The 21476-nt window shown below is 35.9% G+C and overlaps 1 protein-coding gene across 3 annotated transcripts in view; it reads left to right on the top strand.

Annotated features, from left to right (window-relative positions):
- TBC1D12 (TBC1 domain family member 12) overlaps positions 1–21476 on the top strand; it is an 85638-nt gene that overhangs the window by 19290 nt on the left and 44872 nt on the right. For 2 of the 3 annotated variants that reach the window (XM_043475940.1, XM_043475941.1), the window contains exon 2: positions 18055–18178. In XM_043475940.1, coding sequence (XP_043331875.1) covers positions 18055–18178 — 124 coding nt within the window. Of the gene's footprint in view, positions 1–18054; positions 18179–19749; positions 19810–21476 lie in introns of all 3 variants that reach the window. The other variant, XM_043475939.1, reaches the window with a different exon arrangement.

Genomic DNA, 21476 nt, shown 5'->3' with positions numbered 1-21476 from the left:
TAAAAATCCTGGAAATCTGATTGTCTCAGCCTGCGTATGGATTTATCCACGTTTTATCAGCAGTCCAGCTTAATCAATGCTGACTGAGGCAAGGCCATGAGACATAAATACGGCCATTTTGGGCTACTGCTTCAGTCAGCGTTGGGACAAAGATACTGTCAAAGAAGTGGGAGTATGTTGCAGGTATTCTAAAGTCACATATATTTCTCCTAGTTGTAAAAAGGGTAGTAGAAAATAATGTTGGAAAAATAATTTGAGTCCAAATTGTAAAGAGTCTTTAATGCTCGGTTAACAAAAATTAAAACTTTTCCATAGATATTAGAGAGGGTTGAGGATTTGGGGCAAGAAATGAAATTCTCTATTCTTTTCTGCTTGTACTTTGAAGTTTATTCTAGCCAGAATGAGTTAATATGTTATTCTCTCCCTTTAATTTCTGTTTGTCTGAATCCTCCCTTGTTAATTCAGCAAACATATTTGAGTACAGAATGTATAGCAGGAAGAGAAGGGGCTAGAATAAAACCTTTCTGGTAAAGCCAGTGATGATCACATTGCAACCATAAATTGAAATGCTTATGACGTTGATACTACCAGGGAGCGTGAGATGAGGGAAGCAATATTAATCCTCTAGCACTGAATCTGGCTTATAAATCCATCTTTGTGCTCATTTCAGTGCTTTACAGGGATTGGGAGGGGTAACTACAAAGAGGTAACATGATTGAGTTTTTTGGGGATGATGCAAATGTTTATTACCTCTACTGAGGTAATAGTTACACAAATCTGTGTGTGTGTGTGCTCAGTCGCTACTGAGCAGTTTTGACTGACTCTTTGTGACCTCATGAACTGTAGCCCACCAGGCTCCTCTGTCCATGGGATTTCCCAGACAACCCACTCGTTGCTATTTTCTTCAGGGAATCTTCCCCAGCCAGGAATCAAAACTGCATCTCCTGCACTGGCAGGTGGATTCTTTACCATTAAGCCACCTGGCAAATGAATCTTTACATGTGGTAAAAGTTGTAGAACTGTATGCCAAAAGAAAGACAGTCAATTTTTATTCTGTGTTAGTTTTAAAAATGAAAATTTCCTGAGTGTTTAAATACGTTACGTGCAGGTTATTGTGGAAATAGCGCAAGTCTACTTCTCAATGCATTTAGAGTTTAAAAGTAGCATTCAGATTATTATATAAGATAGAAAGTAAAATAAGGAGAGAGTGATTTATAGAAGAAATGGCTCATGGGGAGAAAGTTTCATAGAAATAATAGCTCCCCACTTCGTTAGACTAGTGTGATAGACTGAGTGTGTCACCTCTAAAATTCATATGTTGATACCTAATCCCAATTGTGATACTGTTTGCTGGTGGGGCCTTTGGCATGTGGTTAGATCATGAGTGTGGAGCCCTCATGAATGGGATTAGTGCCCTTATGAAAGAGGCCCAGAGAGCTCTCCTGTGCCTTCTGCCTTGTGAGGACACAGTGAGAAGACTACGGTCTATGAACCAGGAAGCCAGCTCTCATCAGACACTGAATCTGCCAGTGCCTTGATCTTAAATTTCCCCAGCCTCCATAACTGGAGGGAAGAAGCGTCTTTTGTTTATAAACCACCAAGTGTTTGTTTTTGTTGTTGTTGTTGTAGCAACCATGAATGGATAAGACAGCTAATTTGAGGATAGCAGTTATTTTTTTCTCTGCAGCCTTCAATTAGCAGACTGATTTATGTGTGCAAGCACAGCACTAGGGTACAATGGGCAACATGGAACTCACAGTCTAATGAGGTGGCAACATCCATAAAGCTCACATTCTAATGCAGAAAATGACAACTAATTAAATTTTCAAAATCGTTTTGGCTATTCTGCTTCCTTTGCCTTTCCACATCAATTTTAGAATCAGCTTATCTATATTTACAGATACTCTTTGTTAATTAACTTGGGGAGAATTAACGTCTTTACTATGTTGAATTTTCCATTCCTGAAACACAGTATACTTCTTTGTTTATAATTTTGGTCTTATGAACTTCTTTTATCAGAGTTTTATAGCTTTCAGCATACACATTCTGCTTATGTTTTCTTCAGTTCAGTCACTCAGTTGTGTCCGATTCTTTGTGACCCCATGGACTGCAGCAGGCCAGGCTTTACTGTCCATCACCAACTCCTGGAGCTTGTTCAAACTCATGTGCAACAAGTCGCTGATGCCATGCAACCATCTCTTCCTCTGTTGTTCCCTTCTCCTCCTGCCCTCAATCTTTCCCAGCATCAGGGTCTTTTCTAATGAGTCAGTTCTTCATATCAGGTGGCCAAAGTATTGGAGCTTCAGCATCAGTCCTTCCAATGAATATTCAGGACTGATTTCCTTTAGGATTTCCTTTAGGTTTGATCTCCTTGCAGTCCAAGGAACTCTCAAAAGTCTTCTCTAGCACCACAGTTGGAAAGCATCAATTCTTGGGCGCTCAGCCTTCTTTATGGTCCAACTCTCACATCTGTATATGACTATGTAAAAACCATTGCCCAGACCTTTGTCAACAAAGTGATGTCTTTGCTTTTTAATATATTGTATAGGTTTGTCATAGTTTTCCTTATAAGAAGCAAGCATCTTTTAATCTCATGGCTGCAGTCACCATCTGCAGTGATTTTGGAGCCCAAGAAAATAAAATCTGTCACTGATTCGACCTTTTCCCCATCTATTTGCCATAAAGTGATGGGACCAGATGCCATGATGTTAGTTTTTTAATGTTGAGTTTCAGGCCAGTTCTCCACTCTCCTGCTCTCAAGAGGCTCTTTATTTCCTCTTCACTTTCTGCCATTAGAGTGGTACCATCTGCATATATGAGGTTGTTGATATTTCTCCTGGCAATCTTGATTCCAGCTGGTGATTCATCCAGCCTGGCATTTTGCGTGATGTACTCTGCATAGAATTTAAATAAGCAGGGTGACAACAAACAGCCTTTTCATACCCCTTTCCCAGTTTCAAACCAGTCATTTGTTCTGTGTCTGGTTCTAACTGTTGCTTCTTGACCCACATACAGTATCTCAGGAGACACGTAGGGTGATTTGTTATTCCCATCTCTTCAAAAATTTTCCAGTTTGTTGTGATCCACAGTCAAGGTTTTCTTGTAGTCAGTGAAGCAGAAGTAGATGTTTTTCTGGAATTCCTTTGCTTTCTGTGATCCAGCAGATGTTGGCAATTTGATCTCTGGTTCCTCTGCCTTTTCTAAATCCATCTTGTACATCTGAAAGTTCTCAGTTCAGATACTGCTAAAGCCTAGTTTGAAGGATTTTGAGAGTAACTTTACTAGCATGTGAACTGAGTGCAATTCTGTGGTGGTTTGAACATTCTTTGGCCTTGCCCTTCTTTGGATTTGGAACGAAAACTTACATTTTCCAACCTGTGGCCACTGCTGAGTTTTCCAAATTTGTGGACATATTGAGTGAAGCACTTTTAACAGCATCTTCTTTTAGGATTCTAAATAGTTCAACTGGAATTCCATCAGCTCCACTAGCTTTGTTCGTAGGAATGCTTCCAAAGTGCTTGACTTCACACTCCAGGATGTCTGGCTTTAGGTGAGTGACCACACCATTCTGGTTACCCTGATCATTAAGACCTTTTTTCGTGTAGTTCTTCTGTGTATTTTTGCAGAATCTTAATCTCTTCTGCCTCTGTTAGGTTCTTACTGTTTCTGTCCTTTATTGTGCCTGTTCTTGCGTGAAATGTTCCCATGCTATCTCCTTTTTTGTTGAATAGATCCCTAGTCTTTCCCATTCTGTTGTTTTCCTCTACATCTTTGCATTGTTCATTGAAGTAGGCCTTCTTATCTCTCCTGGTTATTCTCTGGAACTCTGCATTCAGTTGGGTATATCTTTCCCTTTCTCCCTTGTCTTTCACATCTTTTCTTTCCTCAACTATTTGTAAAGCCTGCTCAGACAACCAGGAAGTTTACCATCTTGCATTTCCTTTTTTTTTTTTTTGAGATGGTTTTGGTCACTGTCTCCTGTACAGTGTTGGGAACCTCCACCCACAGTTCTTCTTCAGACACTCTGTCTACCAGATCTCATCCTTTAAATCTGTTCATTACCTCCACTGTATAATCATAAGGAATTTGATTTAGGTCATACCTGAATTGCCTAGTGGTTTCCCCTACTTTTTTCAATTTAAGCCTGAATTTTTCTATAAGGAGCTGATGATCTGAGCCATAGTCAGCTCCAGGTCTTGTTTTTGCTGACTATATAGAGCTTCTCCATCTTCAGCTGAAAAGAATATAATCAATCTGATTTCGGTATTGACCATTTGGTGATGCCCACCCATCTGTAGAGTCATCTCTTGTGCTGTTGGAAAAGGATGTTTCCTTGGACTAATGTGTTTTCTTGACAAAACTCTGTTAGTCTGTGCCCTGCTTTATTTTGTACTCCAAGGCCAAACTTGTCTGTTATTCTAGGTATCTCTTGACTTCCTACTTTTGCATTTCAGTCCCCTGTGATGAAAAGTATGTCTTTTTTTGGTGTTAGTTCTAGAAAGTCTTGTAGGGCTTCATAGAACTGGTCAACTTCAGTTTCTTTGGCATCAGAAATTAGGACATAGATTTGGATTATTGTGATGTTGAATGGTTTACTTTGGAAATGAACCGAGATCATTTTGTCATTTTTGAGATTGTGCGCAAGTACTGCATTTTGGACTGTTTTGTTAACTATGAGGGCTGTTGCATTTCTTCTAAGGGATTCTTGCCCACAGCAGTAGATATAATGGTCATCTGAGTTAAATTTGCCCATTCCCATTCATTATAATTCACTGATTCCCAAGATGTAGATGTTTACTCTTGCTATCTCCTGCTCAACCATGTCTTATTTATCTTGATTCATGGACCTAACATTCCAGGTTCCTATGCAGTATAGTTCTTTACATCACTGACTTTCACCACCAGACGCATCCACAGCTGAGCGTTGTTTCCACTTTGGCTCAGCAGCTTCATTCTTTCTGGAGCTGTTAGTAATTGCCCTCTGCTCTTCCCCCGTATCATATTGGACACCTTCCAACTTGGGGGCTCATCTTCTGGTGTCATATCTTTTTGCCTTTTCATACTGCTCATAGGGTTCTTAGAGCAAGAATACTGGAGTGGTTTGCCGTATCCTTCTTCAATGGACCACGTTTTGTCAGAACTCTCCTCTATGACCTGTCCATTTTGGGCCCCGCACGACATGGCTTATAGCTTCATTGAGTTATAAAGCCCCTTCTCCAAGACAAGGCTGTGATCCATGATGAGGAGTGTGATGTTAGCTGCAGGTTATTTTTACAGATGCTCTTAACCATGCTTGGTAACTTCCATTTTATTCATAGTTTTCTGTTTACTTTTTAAAATCTAGACTAGATTCAGGATATTTTCAAGTGCATAAATTGATATGGGTCATGTTTTTTCTTCTTTAGGTTGTTAAGATGGTGAATTATATTGATTGACTATTGACTACTGAATGAGCGTTGCATTCTTGGAATACATCCCACTTGTTCTTATTTTTTTTTTTACCTGTTGACACTTTTGATTTTTTTTTATTTGAAAATATAATAGTTTTATTGAGATATAATTCACATGCCATACAATGCATCTGCTCAAAGTATACTCAGCTCAGTGATATTTACTCAGTTCACAGTTGTGCTGTAATCACCATAATTTTAGAACATGTTTATCCCCCCCAAAACTGTGTATTAATCATGAAGATTAAATATTAATACATGAAAAGATATTTTACTTTTATGGTAAACAACACTAGCATAGTTTTATTAATGTAAGAGACATTAATGGATAAGTATTCACATGTGGTTAGTTTTATTCATCATTATCAGTCTTTATCTTGCCTTTCTCTCCCAGCTTTCTCTTTTTTTCCTTTGGCTGAGCTGCATGGCTTGTGGGATCTTATTCTTCCAGCAGGGATTCCCTGACAGTGAGTGCTGAATCCTAACCACTGGACCACCAGGGAAGTCCCCCCAAATTTCTCTTAGAGGTTAAAAGATATCTTACCTCCTGATGACTGAAATGTTTTTGCTCATATTTTACTGATGTTGTTCCTTGTTACTGCTCATGTTCTTCTCCTAAAAGTTCTTTCCTGTATCCTTCCTCTTTTCTTCTAGTGGTTTCTGTCTTTTCTCTGAATGTCTTAGGTACTACACTAGGCTTAATGCAACAGTTTCTCTTCATGAAACTTTGATACATGATGTAATTAGTATGTAGCACCAAAGCAAGAATATTCTTATAATTATTTTTCCCTTCCTTAGCTGTATTCAATTGTGTTTTCTCCCTGCAAAGTGAAGGTTGCTCAGCTGTGTTCAACTCTTTGCGATCCCAGTCCATGGAATTCTCCAGGCCAGAATACTGGAGTGGGTAGCCTTTCCCTTCTCCAGGGGATCTTCCCAACCCAGGGATTGGACCCAGGTCTCTGCATTGCAGGTGGATTCTTTACCAGCTGAGCCACAAGGGAAGCCCAAGAATATTGAAGTGGGTAGCCTATTGCTTTTCCAGGGGATCTTCCTGACCAAGGAATCTAAGTGGGGTCTCCTGCATTGCAGGAGGATTGTTTACCAACTGAGCTCTCAGGGAAGTAAAGGAATTAAAAGATCTCTGTCGGTAAGATATTGCCTGAAACTTATTTACTAAAAGAAATAACAGATACTATAAGATGACTTGCTGACATGAAAACAGGAGAAAGAAGAAGATAATTTATGTATTTGTATTGTTTAAATGAGTATCAGGAAGCATTTTGGCAATGTGTAGGATGAAAGCGAATAGGCATAGTTGGAAGCTCTTATGTTGTGATTGTGCTATGGAGGATGTGAACAAGATGAGTTTGATTAGAAAGAAGAGGAATTGTGTGAGAGACCTGGCTTCAACATTTACTATTGATGTGACCTTGGGAAATGGCTCGTGAACCTTTCTTGGGGGTGGTAGGGTGCCACACTGAATACTTGGAACATTTGATGAAAGCTATAGATAGCTGCCCAAGAAAAATGTTTATGAATACATTATTTACTTTAAATTGTACATACAGTTTGAGGAGGCCCATGGACCTCCTCTAGTCTGTTCATGTAGGTGCACTGATTCTTGATCAAGGACCTTTGACCTGGTTTCTGTCTGAGGTCCCTAGCAGCTCTGAAATACTTTTAAAAAAGAATTACAACCTTTACTTTCAGCATCGAAATTCTGTTTTTCTTTTTTTTACAAAGAATAAATGATACTGAATTCTGTACTTTTCTGATAGTCCTGATCTGTGGCAGTATTTAGGTTAGTTAAACAGTATGTATTAAGTAAAATTCTCTATTATTTTTTTATTTTTAGGATTTGTAATTATGACAAAGACAAGATCCACAAACCACCTAAAAAAGAAAATTCTTGAAATTCAAAAAAGCCTAAGTTATTTAGCAAAAAAAAACCAAACAAACTTTTTTTTGCATCTAGTCAGCTGAAAGTCTTTTTCAAGTGAAAAATGATTGAGGTTTGGAAAGAATGTAAGTAATCTTCATGCCAGATCTTTAACCCAAAATACTAAAGGGTAGCCAAAGAACTGTGTTTTAAAGAGACAGTACTTATACTTCTTTGAATTAATTATGTAGTCAACTGTAGCATTCCATGTTCACTAGATAATGTTTTCTTTTTGGCCTTCTATTATACTTTAGGGAAACTTAAGTACAAAGTCCAGGAAGTTGCTGTGTGTTCAGAAGTCCAACTTCTGCTGAGACAGAATTTGAAGATCAGGTCATGATTTCCAGTTTTTTAAGCTGATTTTTCTCTCTTGATTAAAGTTGAATTTTTTCCTATTTTGAAAAGTATTCTAGCCCCTTTTTAATGTATAACTACATTTAAATGATGATTAGAATTTATTTAGTGAATCTAAAAAGTGTAAAAAAAGTCATATATATGTAAATATTAGGCAAAAATAGTGTTGTTTTGCTAGAACTGATGATATTGTTGGTGGTAAGAAGGTTCAGGATTATGTAGTCACAGTTTCCTGTAACTGTCGGATTTCATAGTCTGAGAAAATATGGAATTTATATGATTTTTGCTCAGATATATAAGTGGGTTTGCCAATTCTTAAAGACCCAAGTACTGGAGATTCTACTTTAGAAATCATGAGCACAGAACTTACATGGTGTGAATAAGTTGTGGCCCTTATTGGTTAGCTATATCCCTTAATAAGGAGTAGTAGGCAAATGATCTCTTTTATATAATTTTTAATTCTTTTAGTGTGGTGAAAGAAGTGAAGAAATCTTAGAAAAATGAAACAGATGAGTGAAGCAGGTATTAACAACAAGTAAGAGCCATTCATCAGCCTTTATTATAAAAACCACTTAAAAGAAAAAACTTGGCCTTTTAAAATTTTCTTCCTCTTCTTATCCCCACAGCTGTTATTTCATTGTTGTTGTTGGTGGTGTTTCTCTTTTCTTTTTCTTTACATTTTCAGCAATATAGAAACATTGATCTGGTATTTCTTCAGTTGGTGCTGTTTCTTAACTGTTGCTACAGATTTTTCAGTTTCTTTTTGTTATGAAGAGTGGACGTAAGTAGTGCAGAGAATAGAAGATGGTGTATTTGTATCTCTGGTGTGTAGGTTGTTGTGTATGTGAACATAGTGTTGATTGGAGTGGAGAGTGATTTTAATGGAAAGATGAATTACTACTGCCTCTCCTTGTTTGTTATATACACTGACAAAATGTGTCATAGAATGAAAAGCAAACACAAAAAAACCCTGAACTAGAAAACATAGTTTTAATGTTTCCAGTGTATGGGAAGCAGTAAGATACCCAATCTGTAAAGACTTGACAGTTGTTGAGGGAGAACAGCTCAGCTGTTCCCAGATGTCAGCGCATCTGGGTTTGTTACTATAAGAGAAAAAGACATGGACACAGACAAATAGGACCTCACAACATCAGCTTTAATACTCATAAAATCTGGGTTGAAAGATAGCCTTTGTACCTCCTAACTCTAAATGTATCCAGCTAGTCACTAGCACAGCAGGCTTTTCCTGTAGAGATGGGGGTAGAGAAAACAACCTGCATATTATAAAAGTAGAGCAAACAGTATCTTTTCTGCTGTTTGGTAACAATGTCTGTCAGCAAAATTTTATCTCCTCAGTTGGAGATGTATAAGGGAGAAAAGAGATGCTTGGAGTGTCCCTCTGCCCTGCCACTCCCCTGAAACATGAAGCAGTCAGAATGAATGATTTCTGTCCCCCAACACTGATGTATAAATCTCATTCATATAGTCAGGCTTTACCTCCAATTCAGAGTGAAAGAACTGTCCCCTTTTAAGTATGGGTGCTTGAACACATTTAGCAGTTTTGTTCTGCTAAGACACCTTTAGTGTTGCTTTAAAGTCAAGAACTTTGAATGTCTTGGGAGGTGGGAAAAAGGTGAGGGGAAGAGACAGACAAAGACAGTTTGTCTTTACTTTGAAAAGCTGGTGAGGAGGAACCTATGCCCACATGTTTATTTGCATTGGGACCTCCAATTTCTCAGTCTCCTGATGGTGGATTGGGGCAGGCAGGGGGCAAGGGAATGGGCATGAGAAGAACAACAGAGTATGGGACGTTTTTTAGTCTATTTTTGTAACTTTTAATTGTGTTTTCCCCTTAAGGTTTGATAAACTGGTATTTTTCTTCCAAGGCTAGCAAGTAGAAGCCCATTAGTCTGTAATGTTGTTTTAATATCATTCTGTATATTTGTAACAATGTTTTAAAATTATTTTTCATTGCAGATGTATGTCATTTAGCTACGTTATAGTTTTTTCATGGCAGGGGATAACCTGAAAACCCAATCCAAAATTTCTTAGTGGCTTAAGAAATTATTGTGAAACATTATCTGATGGCCTTTCTTTGCAGTTGGATACCTGTGGGTTCATATTTATTTTATGACAATCTCTTAGAGTAACCAAATTTTAATGGATAGGTAAATAGAAGATATTTGGCTTTGGTTTGTTTTTATGATTTAATGAGAATTTAGACTTCATTCTGGTCTTATTATAATATTGTACTATAATACATATTATAAGCAGACTTTTTATTGTGGGAGTTATCAATTTATTTGCTTTTCTTTCCCTTTGTATCCATTAAGATTAAGAAATTGCATCCATTGGAAGACCAACTGTTGTTTGGTTTAAAAAATTAGTATTCCTTGACTTTAATTTTGGAAGTTCAAAATATTCTTGTAAATTAATTTTGCACATAAACATATATATATATACATGCGTAACATTTTTTTTCCATTTATTTTTATTAGTTGGAGGCTAATTACTTTACAATATTGTAGTGGTTTTTGCCATACATTGACATGAATCAGCCATGGATTTACATGTGTTCCCCATCCTGATCCCCACTCCTGCCTCCCTCCCCATCCCATCTCTCTGGGTCTTCCCAGTGCACCAGCCCTGAGCACTTGTCTCATGATCCAACCTGGGCTGGTGATCTATTTCACCCTTGATGCATAACAGTTTTTAATGATTCAGAATAATTTCTAACTATATTTATTCAAAACTTTGTGTATATTTGGCATTTTGTGATTTGTAAAGGGTTCTGTTCTGTAACTTACAGAGATCTAATGTACAGTGTCGATATGTACAGCCTCTAGATTTTCACATGAAATTGTGTTTGGTTGTAATTACACAGTATCTAATTGTAGGTAAAGGTTATAGAGACAACCACTCCCAAAAACTCCTTGTAAAACTCTGCACATGAGTTTTCTGATGTCATTATCACTATTCTTTGGTATAATTGCTTCTTACATTTGTGGTCTTCTCATTCTTTTGCTCTGTCTGTATTCTCAGACAGGTGGCATTCTTTGAAGCTGTGCTTCACTGAATGAAAAAATAATGCTTATGTTCTTTTACTTTATGGTGCTTTAATTAAGTAGATATGTAACCCTACAATTCTAGAGAATGAAAAGCTATTTTTTTCACCTTACAGGCACTACCTTGTTCATGCATTGTTGTGAGGAGAAAAGCAATTTATAGATTCTTAGATCTGAAACTGTTAAAGTTGTAGTTAAAGATTTCGATCTTGTCAGTGATTGGAGTTGATGGTATCAATAGCTGTGAAAAACAGCGCCCCCCGCCCCCTGCAAGAACTAATTATCAGTGTGAAGGCTTCTGACTAAATAATTACCTCAATATGATGGAGACAAATTTATATATGAATGTAAATTGACTGTAAGAGGAATGCTTACAGTCTGAAATGTTTATCAACTTAGGCCCAAAGAAGTATGTCTAAACTTGTGACAAAAGTGGATGCCTAAAACTATAGGCAAAGGCTAACTTTATAACTCCTTAGTGATAGACTAAGAATATGAAATCTTTCAATTGGTTTAGTTAGTGCTCTAGTTACAAGGGAGTTCCAGTTGGTACATTAGGTTTATATAGCTTCATAAAAACTAGTGTTGTTTTTTTTTTTGACACATACAAAAGAAAATACATATGTAGCAGATATGTGAATTATGATGCCTGGTATACATTGGTAAACCTTTTGTCCAATCTCAGAAACAGAACATTACCAACACTACTATTGAAAATATATTACCTTGTGAGTGCCTTTTTATCCTGCTCACCCCTAAGAAGTAGCAACTATCCTGAATTTCCTTGATGTTTTAGGGAATAATTTTTGCCCCAAGTTTTTGTTACTATTTTTATCATTTTTGAGCTTTATAAAAATGATACACTGTGTGAACTCTGCATCTTGCCCCACACCCTGTCTTTCTTTTTAAACTCAGCATTGTTTTTAAGATTCATCCATGTTGATGGATGTAACGTAACGTAACGTAAGTTTTCTATTCATCTGTCAGTGGATCTTTGAATTGTTAAAAGGTTTTTGCTGTCTTGAACATGTTGCCTTGAATGTTCTTTATATGTCTTCTAGTGCATATGTCCATAACATTCTCTGGAGTATGTAGCTAGAAGTATAATGCTCGATGGTAGTGTAGTGTGTGCAGCTGGAACAAATGTGATTACACCAATATAATTTCCTCACGGTGTTTCTTTCCCTCTACGTTTGGTGTCATCAGGTTTCTTAGTTTCTGCCAGTCCAGTATAAAATATTATTCTAGTTTTATATTCCAGAAAATCAAGCAAAACTTTAATAATATGTACACATGGGAAAGACCTAGGAAAACTGAGTAATGTTGTGCCTCTTCACTTTTTTAGAAGAATTTGAGAAAGATTGGTATTCTTTAAATATTTGTTAGATTTTTCACCAGTGAAGCCATCTGTTCTTAAAGCTCTTCTTTGTTAGGTTTTTGACTATTGAGTCAGTCTCCTTACTTATAAATCAGTTAAGATTTTCTGTTTCTTGAGTCAGTTTTGGTAGTGTGTGTATTTCTAGGAATTTTTCCATTTAAGTTATTTGATTTGTTTGTGAACAGTTGTTCATAGTATTCATATATACTCCTTATTGTTAGTAATATCCCCCTTTCACTTCTGCTTTTCATAATTTTAATCTTCTCCCTTTTTCTTAGTCTAGCTAGGAATTTGTCAACTTTGTTGATCTTTCCATAGAACTTGCTTAAAATTTTTTTCTATTGTTTATCAATTCTCTTTTTCATTTTATCCACTCTAATCCTTATTATTTCCTTCCTTCTGCTAGCTTTGGGTTTAGTTTGCGCTTCTTTTTCTAGTTTTTCTTTTTTTCAGGTGTGCAGTTATATTATTGATATGAGGTATGGTTCTTTTTAAATATAGGTGTTTACAACTATAAACTTTCCTCTTGTCATTGCCTTTGCTGTATACCATAGGTTTTGATATGCTGTATTTCTGTTTCAGTTCATCTTAGGTGTTTTCTAATTTATAATTTCTTGACTGATTTATTCACTTATTGGTTATTTAAGACTGTGTTGTTTAGTTTCCATATATTTGTGAATTTTCCAGGTTTCTTCCTGTTACTTTATATATATATGTGTGTGTGTGTGTGTGTGTGTGTGTGTGTGTGTATTTCTTTGACACATTTATTTATTTATCTATTTGGCGGGCATGGGTCTCAGCTGCAGCACACAGGGTCTCCGCTGTGCCATGTGAGATGCCATGTGAGATCTTTCATTGGGGCGCAGAGACTCTCTAGTTGTGGCACAGGGGCTCCAGAGCATGAGGGCTCAGTTGTGTGGTGCTCAGGCTCAGTTACTCCATGGCATGTGGGATCTTAGTTTCCCAACCAGGGATTGAACCTGAGTCCCCTGCATTGCAAGATGAATTCTTAACCACTGCACCACTAGAGAAGTTCCTCTTCCTGTTACTGATTTATAGTTTCATTTTATTCTGGTTGGAAAAGATACTTTGTGTGTTTCTAATCTTTTAAAACGTATTAAAGCATTTATGCGTTAACATATAGTTCATTCTGGAAACTATTCCATGTACCCTTAGGAATGTGTATCTTACTGTTGTTGAGTGGGATGCTCTGTATATGCCTATTAGGTATAACTTACTTAATGTTTAAGTCTTCGATTTCCTTTTTGACCTGTCTGATTGTTTTTTTTTTTATTAAAACTATGGTACTGCAGTCTCCAGTTATTGTAGAACTGCCTATTCCTTCAGTATTGTCAATTTTTCTTCATGTATTTTTCTTCTGTTGTTAGGTGTGTGTATGTTTATAATTGGGCTTCCCTGGTGACTCAGTGGTAAAGAATCCACCTGCTAATGCAGGAGATGTGGGTTCGATCCCTGTGTTGGGAAGATCCCCTGGAGAAGGAAATGGCAACCCACTCAGTATTCTTGCCTGGGAAATCCCATGGACACAGGAGCCTGGTGGGTTACAGTCTGTGGGGTCGCCAAAGGGTTGGGCACAACTTAGCTACTTAACAACAACAAAAATGTTTATAGTAGTTATATCTTCTTGATGGATTAAACTTTTTTCCCCAACACATACCTTTTTGATTTAACATCTATTTTATGTGACAATAATATAATCACTGCCATTGTCTTTTGGTTACTATTTGTTTTCAATGTAATTTTCCATCTTTTTATTTTTAATCTCTTTGTATCTTTTTATCTAAAGTGAATATCTCATAGACAACATGTGCCTGCTGCTAAGTCACTTCAGTTGTATCTGACTCTTTGTGACTGAATGAACCATAGCCTACCAGGCTTCTCTGTCCATGGAATACTCCAGATAAGAATACTGGAGTGGGTTGCCATGCCCTCCTCCTACGGATCTTCCCAACCCAGGGATCAAACCCTTGTCTCTTCTGTCTCCTGCATTGGCAGGCAGGTTCTTCACCACTGTGCCACCCAGGTAGACAACGTACATAGTGTTTTTAATCCAGTCTTCCAGTCACTCTCCTTTTAATAAAAGAGTTTAATCAACTTATATATTTAAATTCATTGTTGATGAGGAAGGATTTCTGTCATTAGGCTGTTTATTTTCTGTATGTCTTATATATATTTTTTGTTCCTCAGTTCCTCCTTACCACTTTTTATATTTAGTTGAATTTTTAGCGTACCATTTTGATTCTCTTATGTTTATTTTAAAGTTATTTTCTAGTGGTAACTTTGGGGATTACAACTGACATCATGAACTTAAAGCAACCTGGTTTGAATTATACCAAATTAATTTCATTAGCATATAAACCAGTTTCATTAGTGTACTAATACTGTGCTAACTACATACATCTCTGTACCTCCTCGTTTATATTGTTATTGTCAGAGATTACATGTTTGTATGGTGTATGCCCAATAATATAAATTTGTAAATATTATTTTATGCATTTACCTTTTAAATCACATAAGAAAAATGTGGAGTTATAAACAGAAAAGTACAATAATACTGGTTTTGACATTTACCTGTGTAATTAATTTTACCAGTGTTATCTCTTCTCATGGTTTTGAGCAACTTTTCACTTCATTCTGAAGAATTCTTGACACTTCTTGTAGGGCAGATCTGTTAGGAATGAGCACCTTTAACTTGTTTATCTAGAAATGTCTTCATTTTTCCTTCATTGTTGAAGGATAGACTTTTGCTGCATATAGAATTCTCAGTTGATAGGTTTTTTTTTCCCCCCAGAACTTTAAATTATGTCAGCCTGACATTTTGTGGCCCACAACATGTCATATGAGAAATCAGGTATTAATCTTATTGAAGATAGATTGTTTGTGATAGTTGCTTCTCTCTTGATGCTTGCAAAATTCACTTTGTCTTTTGACAGTTTGACTATAATGTCTCTCCATGTATATCTACTTGAATTTATTCTGCTTGGAGTTTGTTGAGCTTCTTGGATGTGTAGGTTTGTGTCTTCATCATATTTGAAAAATTTTTAGCCATTCTTCAAATATCGTTTCTGCCGCCCCCCTTTTTCTTTCCTCTTCTGCTTCTGGAACTCTTATAGTACATATGCTAGTATACTCCACAGTGTTGCACAAATTTCTCAGGCTCTGCTCATTTTTATTCATTCTTTTTTCTTTGTGCTCTTGAGACTGAGTAAGTTCAATTGTCTTATCATCATGTTACATGCTGATATTTTCTTCTGCTTGCTGCAATCTGATGTTGAACTATTTTAATGAATTTTTAATTTTATTCTACTTTTCAGTTCCAGAATTTGTTTGGTTCCTATATATAATTGTCTCTAATGATTCTCACTTTGTTCCCTGCTTGATTTCCTTTAATTCTTTGTTCATAGTTTTGGTTAGCTCATTGGGTATATTTATGACAGTTAATGTAACGTGCTTGACTAGTAATCTCATTGTCTCAGCTTCCTTAGGAATGGTTTTTGCCAAATTCTTTGTCCTGTGAATGGTCTATACTTTGCTGTGTCTTTGTATGTATTATAATTCTTTTCTTGTTGAGACTTGGACATTCTGAGTATTATTATGTTGAAATTGTGTAAATCTGTTTTCTCAATTCTCAGTGACTGCAGATTTTTGTTCATTGAAGGCTAGAGCCATCTGTTTGTGTTATTTCCAAACTGTTTTTGCAAAGTGTGTAATCCTTTTTGTGTGTGGTTACAAGTTTCTGTTCTGTTATTTCCTGCAGTTAGCTGGTGGCCTGACAAAGATTTCCTTAAATATCTGGGTCAAAAAAAGTACCCTTTTTTAATGTTCTGATAGATACCACCAATGGAAGCTGCTGTTGCTGCCTGTTCTAGAAACTATTCCTCCTAGAGCCAGCAGGTTGCTGTCTCCACTGCTGCAGGAGGGAGGGGCTGAGGAACAGTTGATGGTAGTTGGTTCACCCATGCTCTTCACTTAGGGAAGATCAGCAGCCTCTCCTTTCATGCACTCCCTTGGTGGTTATAAATTTCTGATAAGGTTCTATAGTTCTAAAATGATTGATTCCAATTGCTCTTTCTGGTTCAATTTTTACTTTGGTGGAGGGACTGATTTCTAGATCCTTCTATTTGTTCATTTTGCATCAGTGATGTCTTTTGAAGTGCAAATGTTTCAATTTAAGCTTGGCTCATCAGTTTTTCTTTTATAGATCATGCTTTTGATGTCTCATGCAAGAATTCTTTGTATAAACCTTGGTGTCAAAGGTCCTTCCCCTGTGTTTAACATGGTGGGATGGGAAACCTTGGTTGGAAGGTGTGTAGGCAGGCCACATGGAGGCTTGTGGGGGAAGCATAGCTTGATGAGAACTTTCTGGGGAGTACGAGTGAGCTGTGTGGGGCTTACAGAGAGAATTAGTGCTTCAGTGCTGGCAGGAAGCCTTTGGGGGTGCCAGTTTAAATGTTAAGAGGACTACAGGAAAGCCATCTGCCAGTTGAGTTGCTGAGGCTGTAAGTTTGCTGAGGGACTTGGGCACATGACTGAGCAGAATTCTATTGGATATCCTCACAGCAAACCACTGACCCACTCTGCTTCAGCTGGGAATCACAGGAGAGCAGAGCCCCTTTCTCCTGGTGTCCCTTCAGTTCTCTCTACTGAGAAAGTGTAACAGCTTCATGTTTATTTTAAAAGGAGAAATGCTCAAAGGAATTCCATGTTGTCACAGAGCGTATACTGCAGGGTTCATAATGGAGCTATGAGGCAATAAATTGATGAGCAGCACACAAGGTATAAAATAGTATTTAAATTAATAGGCCATCCTTTGAGGCATGAAACTTTATTGTAAATATACCAGTCCTTCATGTAATCATTATTGAAAATTTAGATAATTTATGAAATAGAAAACTGGGTAACTATATATGGTCTCAGATGAAACTTCTGGAGTATTCTAAGTAGGAATTAGTCTAAATTGTCATCAAAAGTCATCATTTCACTTCCACTGCACACCCAGGAAAATGAGACTATTTCTTTATTATTGATTAACTCATATTTTGTAGGAGTCTGTTGATATCTTTCTAAACTTGAAGAATAGCCTTAACATTATGCATTAAAAATTTATCCCATTCTTATCACAATAATGTACTTTTAAGAAGAGATGTATGTATGTATTTTGAGTATAGATTAACCAAGTTATATGAGATTTCAAATACTTTGTGACTGTATGTAAAAATTGTAAATTTTCTTAGTGAATATTTATATCACAGCTTATATGAAGTGTTTATATTCAGTTGGATTTATTGTACCTTTCTGATTAGTCTGTGGTACCCTGGCATGCCATATTGATGTATACATACTTTGAATATCATTCCTGCTTACATGTACAATATATACTTAATTTGGTTGGTAAGGGCATGGTGATTATAGGTAAAATTCTTGTTTCTTATGCAGATTTTTTTAAGACTGTCAATGAGAAATAACTTTCTTACTAAGTTACATGTAAGCTTTTCTTGTGCATACTTGACTAGGAAAAACAATTTGCATATACATATATTATAGGAATAGGCTCAATAGATACTCTTTTATTTCAAACACTAACAAATTGTTACAGAGAATAATTAAGTAGTATTTTCCCACAAAAATTGTATGGCTTAATCCTTTACGTATTTTATCCAAGTTCTCTTTAACTTTTTTGTTTTCAGATTTTTGGCTTTTACTGTCAAGTATAATACATGTATAGTCAATTCTAGTACACTTTGTAGCTAATTCAAAGCAAATATTTACATTTTATTTATATCTGTCACTTTTCAAGTAGTTCCCTGGTTACCAGAAGCACAATTCATGTAATTTTTCTTGTTTCAGAAACCTTTTCCCAAAAAGGACAAAAGAACTCAAATCAGTTGTACATAGTGCTCCTGGCTGGAAATTATTTGGTAAAGTCCCTCCCAGAGAGAATCTTCAGAAAACTTCCAAAATCATTCAGCAGGTAAGTACTAATATAGCCATATGGTTTGTCTTGCTTTTCAAATATTCTCTTCTAGATAATCAACCATATTCTACTTTCATTCATTTTTTTAACATACAAAATTTTGTGACTATAGACATTTGTAGTAACCTTAAGTTTTTTTTTAAAGCATGATATATATTTTCAATTATATTTTATGGTTGTGAAAATTCTTTATAGTAACAGAACATTGATTTTATTTCCTAGTTATGCCTTGGATAGTGTCTTTTTTCTTTTTTTTTTTAAATTTTCTTAGTAAACCATCCTCACCACATACTGTGACTTCTAATTGAACATGGTAGCATTTGCAATGGCACAGATTTTATGTATGATAGGTAGTTGTGAACTGATGAAGCAGTATAAAGTGAAAACAGTAGATTTTGAGGTTGAAAATTTTCCTTGGTCATTTTCTGGTTTTCTACCAAGGACTTTGTGAGGTGGGTGGGTATATATTCTGTTTCTAGTAATTTAGAAGCCAACTTCTGTTACCTGTCTTAATACCCATCTTCTTGAGTTCTTAAGAACTTCATGTCTTGTTTGACTTCTTAGCTTGTGCTTCTCAGTAATAGGAGATCAGTGAGACTGGACAACAGTGAGACTCTTTTATCAGTTTGTGGCATTTTTAAGTTTAGAGAAGTTACTTCTCAGAAGGAGATAGAATGATACATTTCATATTTATCTCCTTCCAGTTGTAGTTTATCAAATTTAGCACATCCAGCATTTATAAAAATAATCACCATGAAAGCAGTAATCATCATTTAAATTGGAAAAATATTTTCCTTTAAGGATTTAATAGTGTTCTTTTTATTGCTGAAAAGAAAAACTGGTTTCCGAAGTAAATGAGAACATAAGTTTTAGATCTTTAATAGCATTTGTTATAGTTAATTTCATTTGCAAGTAGTTAAAATATCAACTAGTTTATATGCTGCTCAGACTTCACACTGAAGTGCTATGATTCCCGAGCTGTGTGTCTAGGGCACCCCATGTGCTGCAGCAGCTAACGCTGATGGGAACCATGGCAAACTCAGTAATACTCTTCCACCGTTTGTTGGATACAGTGCAGCCTGATAGCTTGAGGTGGTACACAGTTTTAACATAAAATGGCAATGTATTACTTTCTGTGACATTGTGTCTTTGTGAATCTGGTTTTTCTGAGTTTGCTGTGGTAAAAATCAGATACTCTGCAATAATCAGTGTGAAACAGGAAATGAAGGTGATGGTGTCCAGTCTTATTTCAAGATTTGTGAAATTGTACGCTGCACAAAAGGCACACATGCCCAATTAGTGATTAATTGTGGTTATTTAAGAATGCAATAAGGCTTTCTTTTAATTTATGTGCATTTTTTCAAATGATTACTAAGTACTGGGACATAACTACTCATTAAACAGAATAATTGAGTATTTCTGTTGGTTTGGGGGTGCCAGTAATAATTACTGAGACACTAAGGTTGCTGTTAATCCAATAAACTTTGGGAATCTTTGCTATCTGGACATCTTAAATTTTAACTCTTTTTTTTTTTGTAAAGTCTAAAAGTAACCTCTCTTGTCTATAGAGTTTCTCAGAAGACCAAGTTCGCCCTCTAGAGGCAAAAACAGTGGTCTTGCTATTAAAGGTTTGTATTCTTGACTTTATGGTAGTTTACCTGAAATATGCATGTGCATATAGTACTTTAATATCTTTATGTAAACTAACATTCTGTGATATTTTATTACTGTAGGTCTCTAATTACTAGTGGATAATTATCTGTTTACTGATGTGCCATTGCCTTTAATCTGCTGTTTTCATTTTGGAGTGCCAAGGCCTCACATTTTCTTTCCTTTATATATATATGTTGTTTGAAAATTTGATGAGTGGTCAGGAAAAGAACAAGTCTTATTTTCGTATGGGAAGAAAGAGTAGAATTGAAATGCAATTTCTATCTTCTACAGTCCCTTTCTGGCTGTTTACACTTGTTGATTTCTCCCAGCTGCTGCTTTTAATTTTTGAGTGTTCTGGTGTGTGTAGGGACTAGTGTGTATTTTGGTGCCTTTTTCATGCTTCTGTTTGTTTTCTGGGGGCCGTGATGGATAGCAAAGTCATTGTTCCTCTGACCATTTTCCACCCTCAAAAATATGTGTCTGTTTCACCATGTGATGGAATATGTCTCTACTTTCTCTTTTACTACAGTTTGTGTCCTGTACCCGACCCCCCATTTGTCTCATTTTGCTATTCTCTTTCCTGCAATTGTCATTTTAAAAGTGGGCATGATTTTCTTTTATTAGTAATGGTAAAGCTACAATATTCTGTTTCTACTTGAAAACAGTTTTTTTTACAGTCCTAATTTCTAAACTCTAAAACATTATCAGCATAAAACTACATTTGAGATCTTTGACTGTGTTCACATGTAAAGTGTGTGTTGTGTTTAGAGTCAGAAATTTAAAATAATGTAAGAGTAAAACTGTGAAGAGTGTTCAGACACATCTGTCATGTTTTAGGATAAGGTTTTAAGCTGTTACGGCTATAGAAAATGAAGGTAGCTAGTATTCCACTGTAAAACTGCTTGAAAAAGTGAGGCAGTGCAAGAAGTACTAAGGAAAAAATAGATTCCTTTGATCTTTCTGAGGATGCATCACTTGCTTCAAGAAGGGCAAAACTGTAAAATTTGTTAGAATATTAGAGTGGCAGTAGTATTTTATAGGATAATTATTTCATTAAGCAGATATCCAGAAAGGAGTTGCCATATTCTTAAGGATGAGTATATGTTTGGGGGCTATAATTTTTTTCTAATGGAAAGACACTTATAAGATTATAAACTTAACTAAACTATTTTGAATTACAACCTTTTTCTCTATTAATTATTAATTGCACAAATAGCACATGATTATATTCTCTATAAAATATAAAACATTATAGGAAGGCATATCTCATTTTACTTTTCCCTTCACCAGTTTTAGGCCTTTTATAATTCAATTTTTGTGTAGAAAATACAGTTATTTTCATGTGTATATATTTTTACATTATATGGTTTTTTTTCCCAAGAACAAAATGTTACTGTATACACAATTTTTTGCCTTCTTTTAAGTATTTTGTATCTATAGTTTTTCAGAGATACATGAAGTTCAAAAGTGAAAGATTCTTGTAGGTTAAATATTTTTAAAAGTTATTAAAGATTTGATCAATTTTAGTACTTTCCATGTTAATAGTAAAGAAGTATAAAGATCATTTTAGGATAATAGCAAAGTCAGACTGACTCAAGTTTGGCATTTAACTTGACAATCAGTCCCCAAATTACACGAATAT

Source organism: Cervus canadensis, chromosome 8 (genome assembly GCF_019320065.1).
Source record: "Cervus canadensis isolate Bull #8, Minnesota chromosome 8, ASM1932006v1, whole genome shotgun sequence".
NCBI classification, from domain to species: domain Eukaryota; kingdom Metazoa; phylum Chordata; class Mammalia; order Artiodactyla; family Cervidae; genus Cervus; species Cervus canadensis.
The sequence above is the reverse complement of the archived record's forward strand: the minus strand, read 5'-3'. Positions and strand labels throughout refer to the sequence as shown.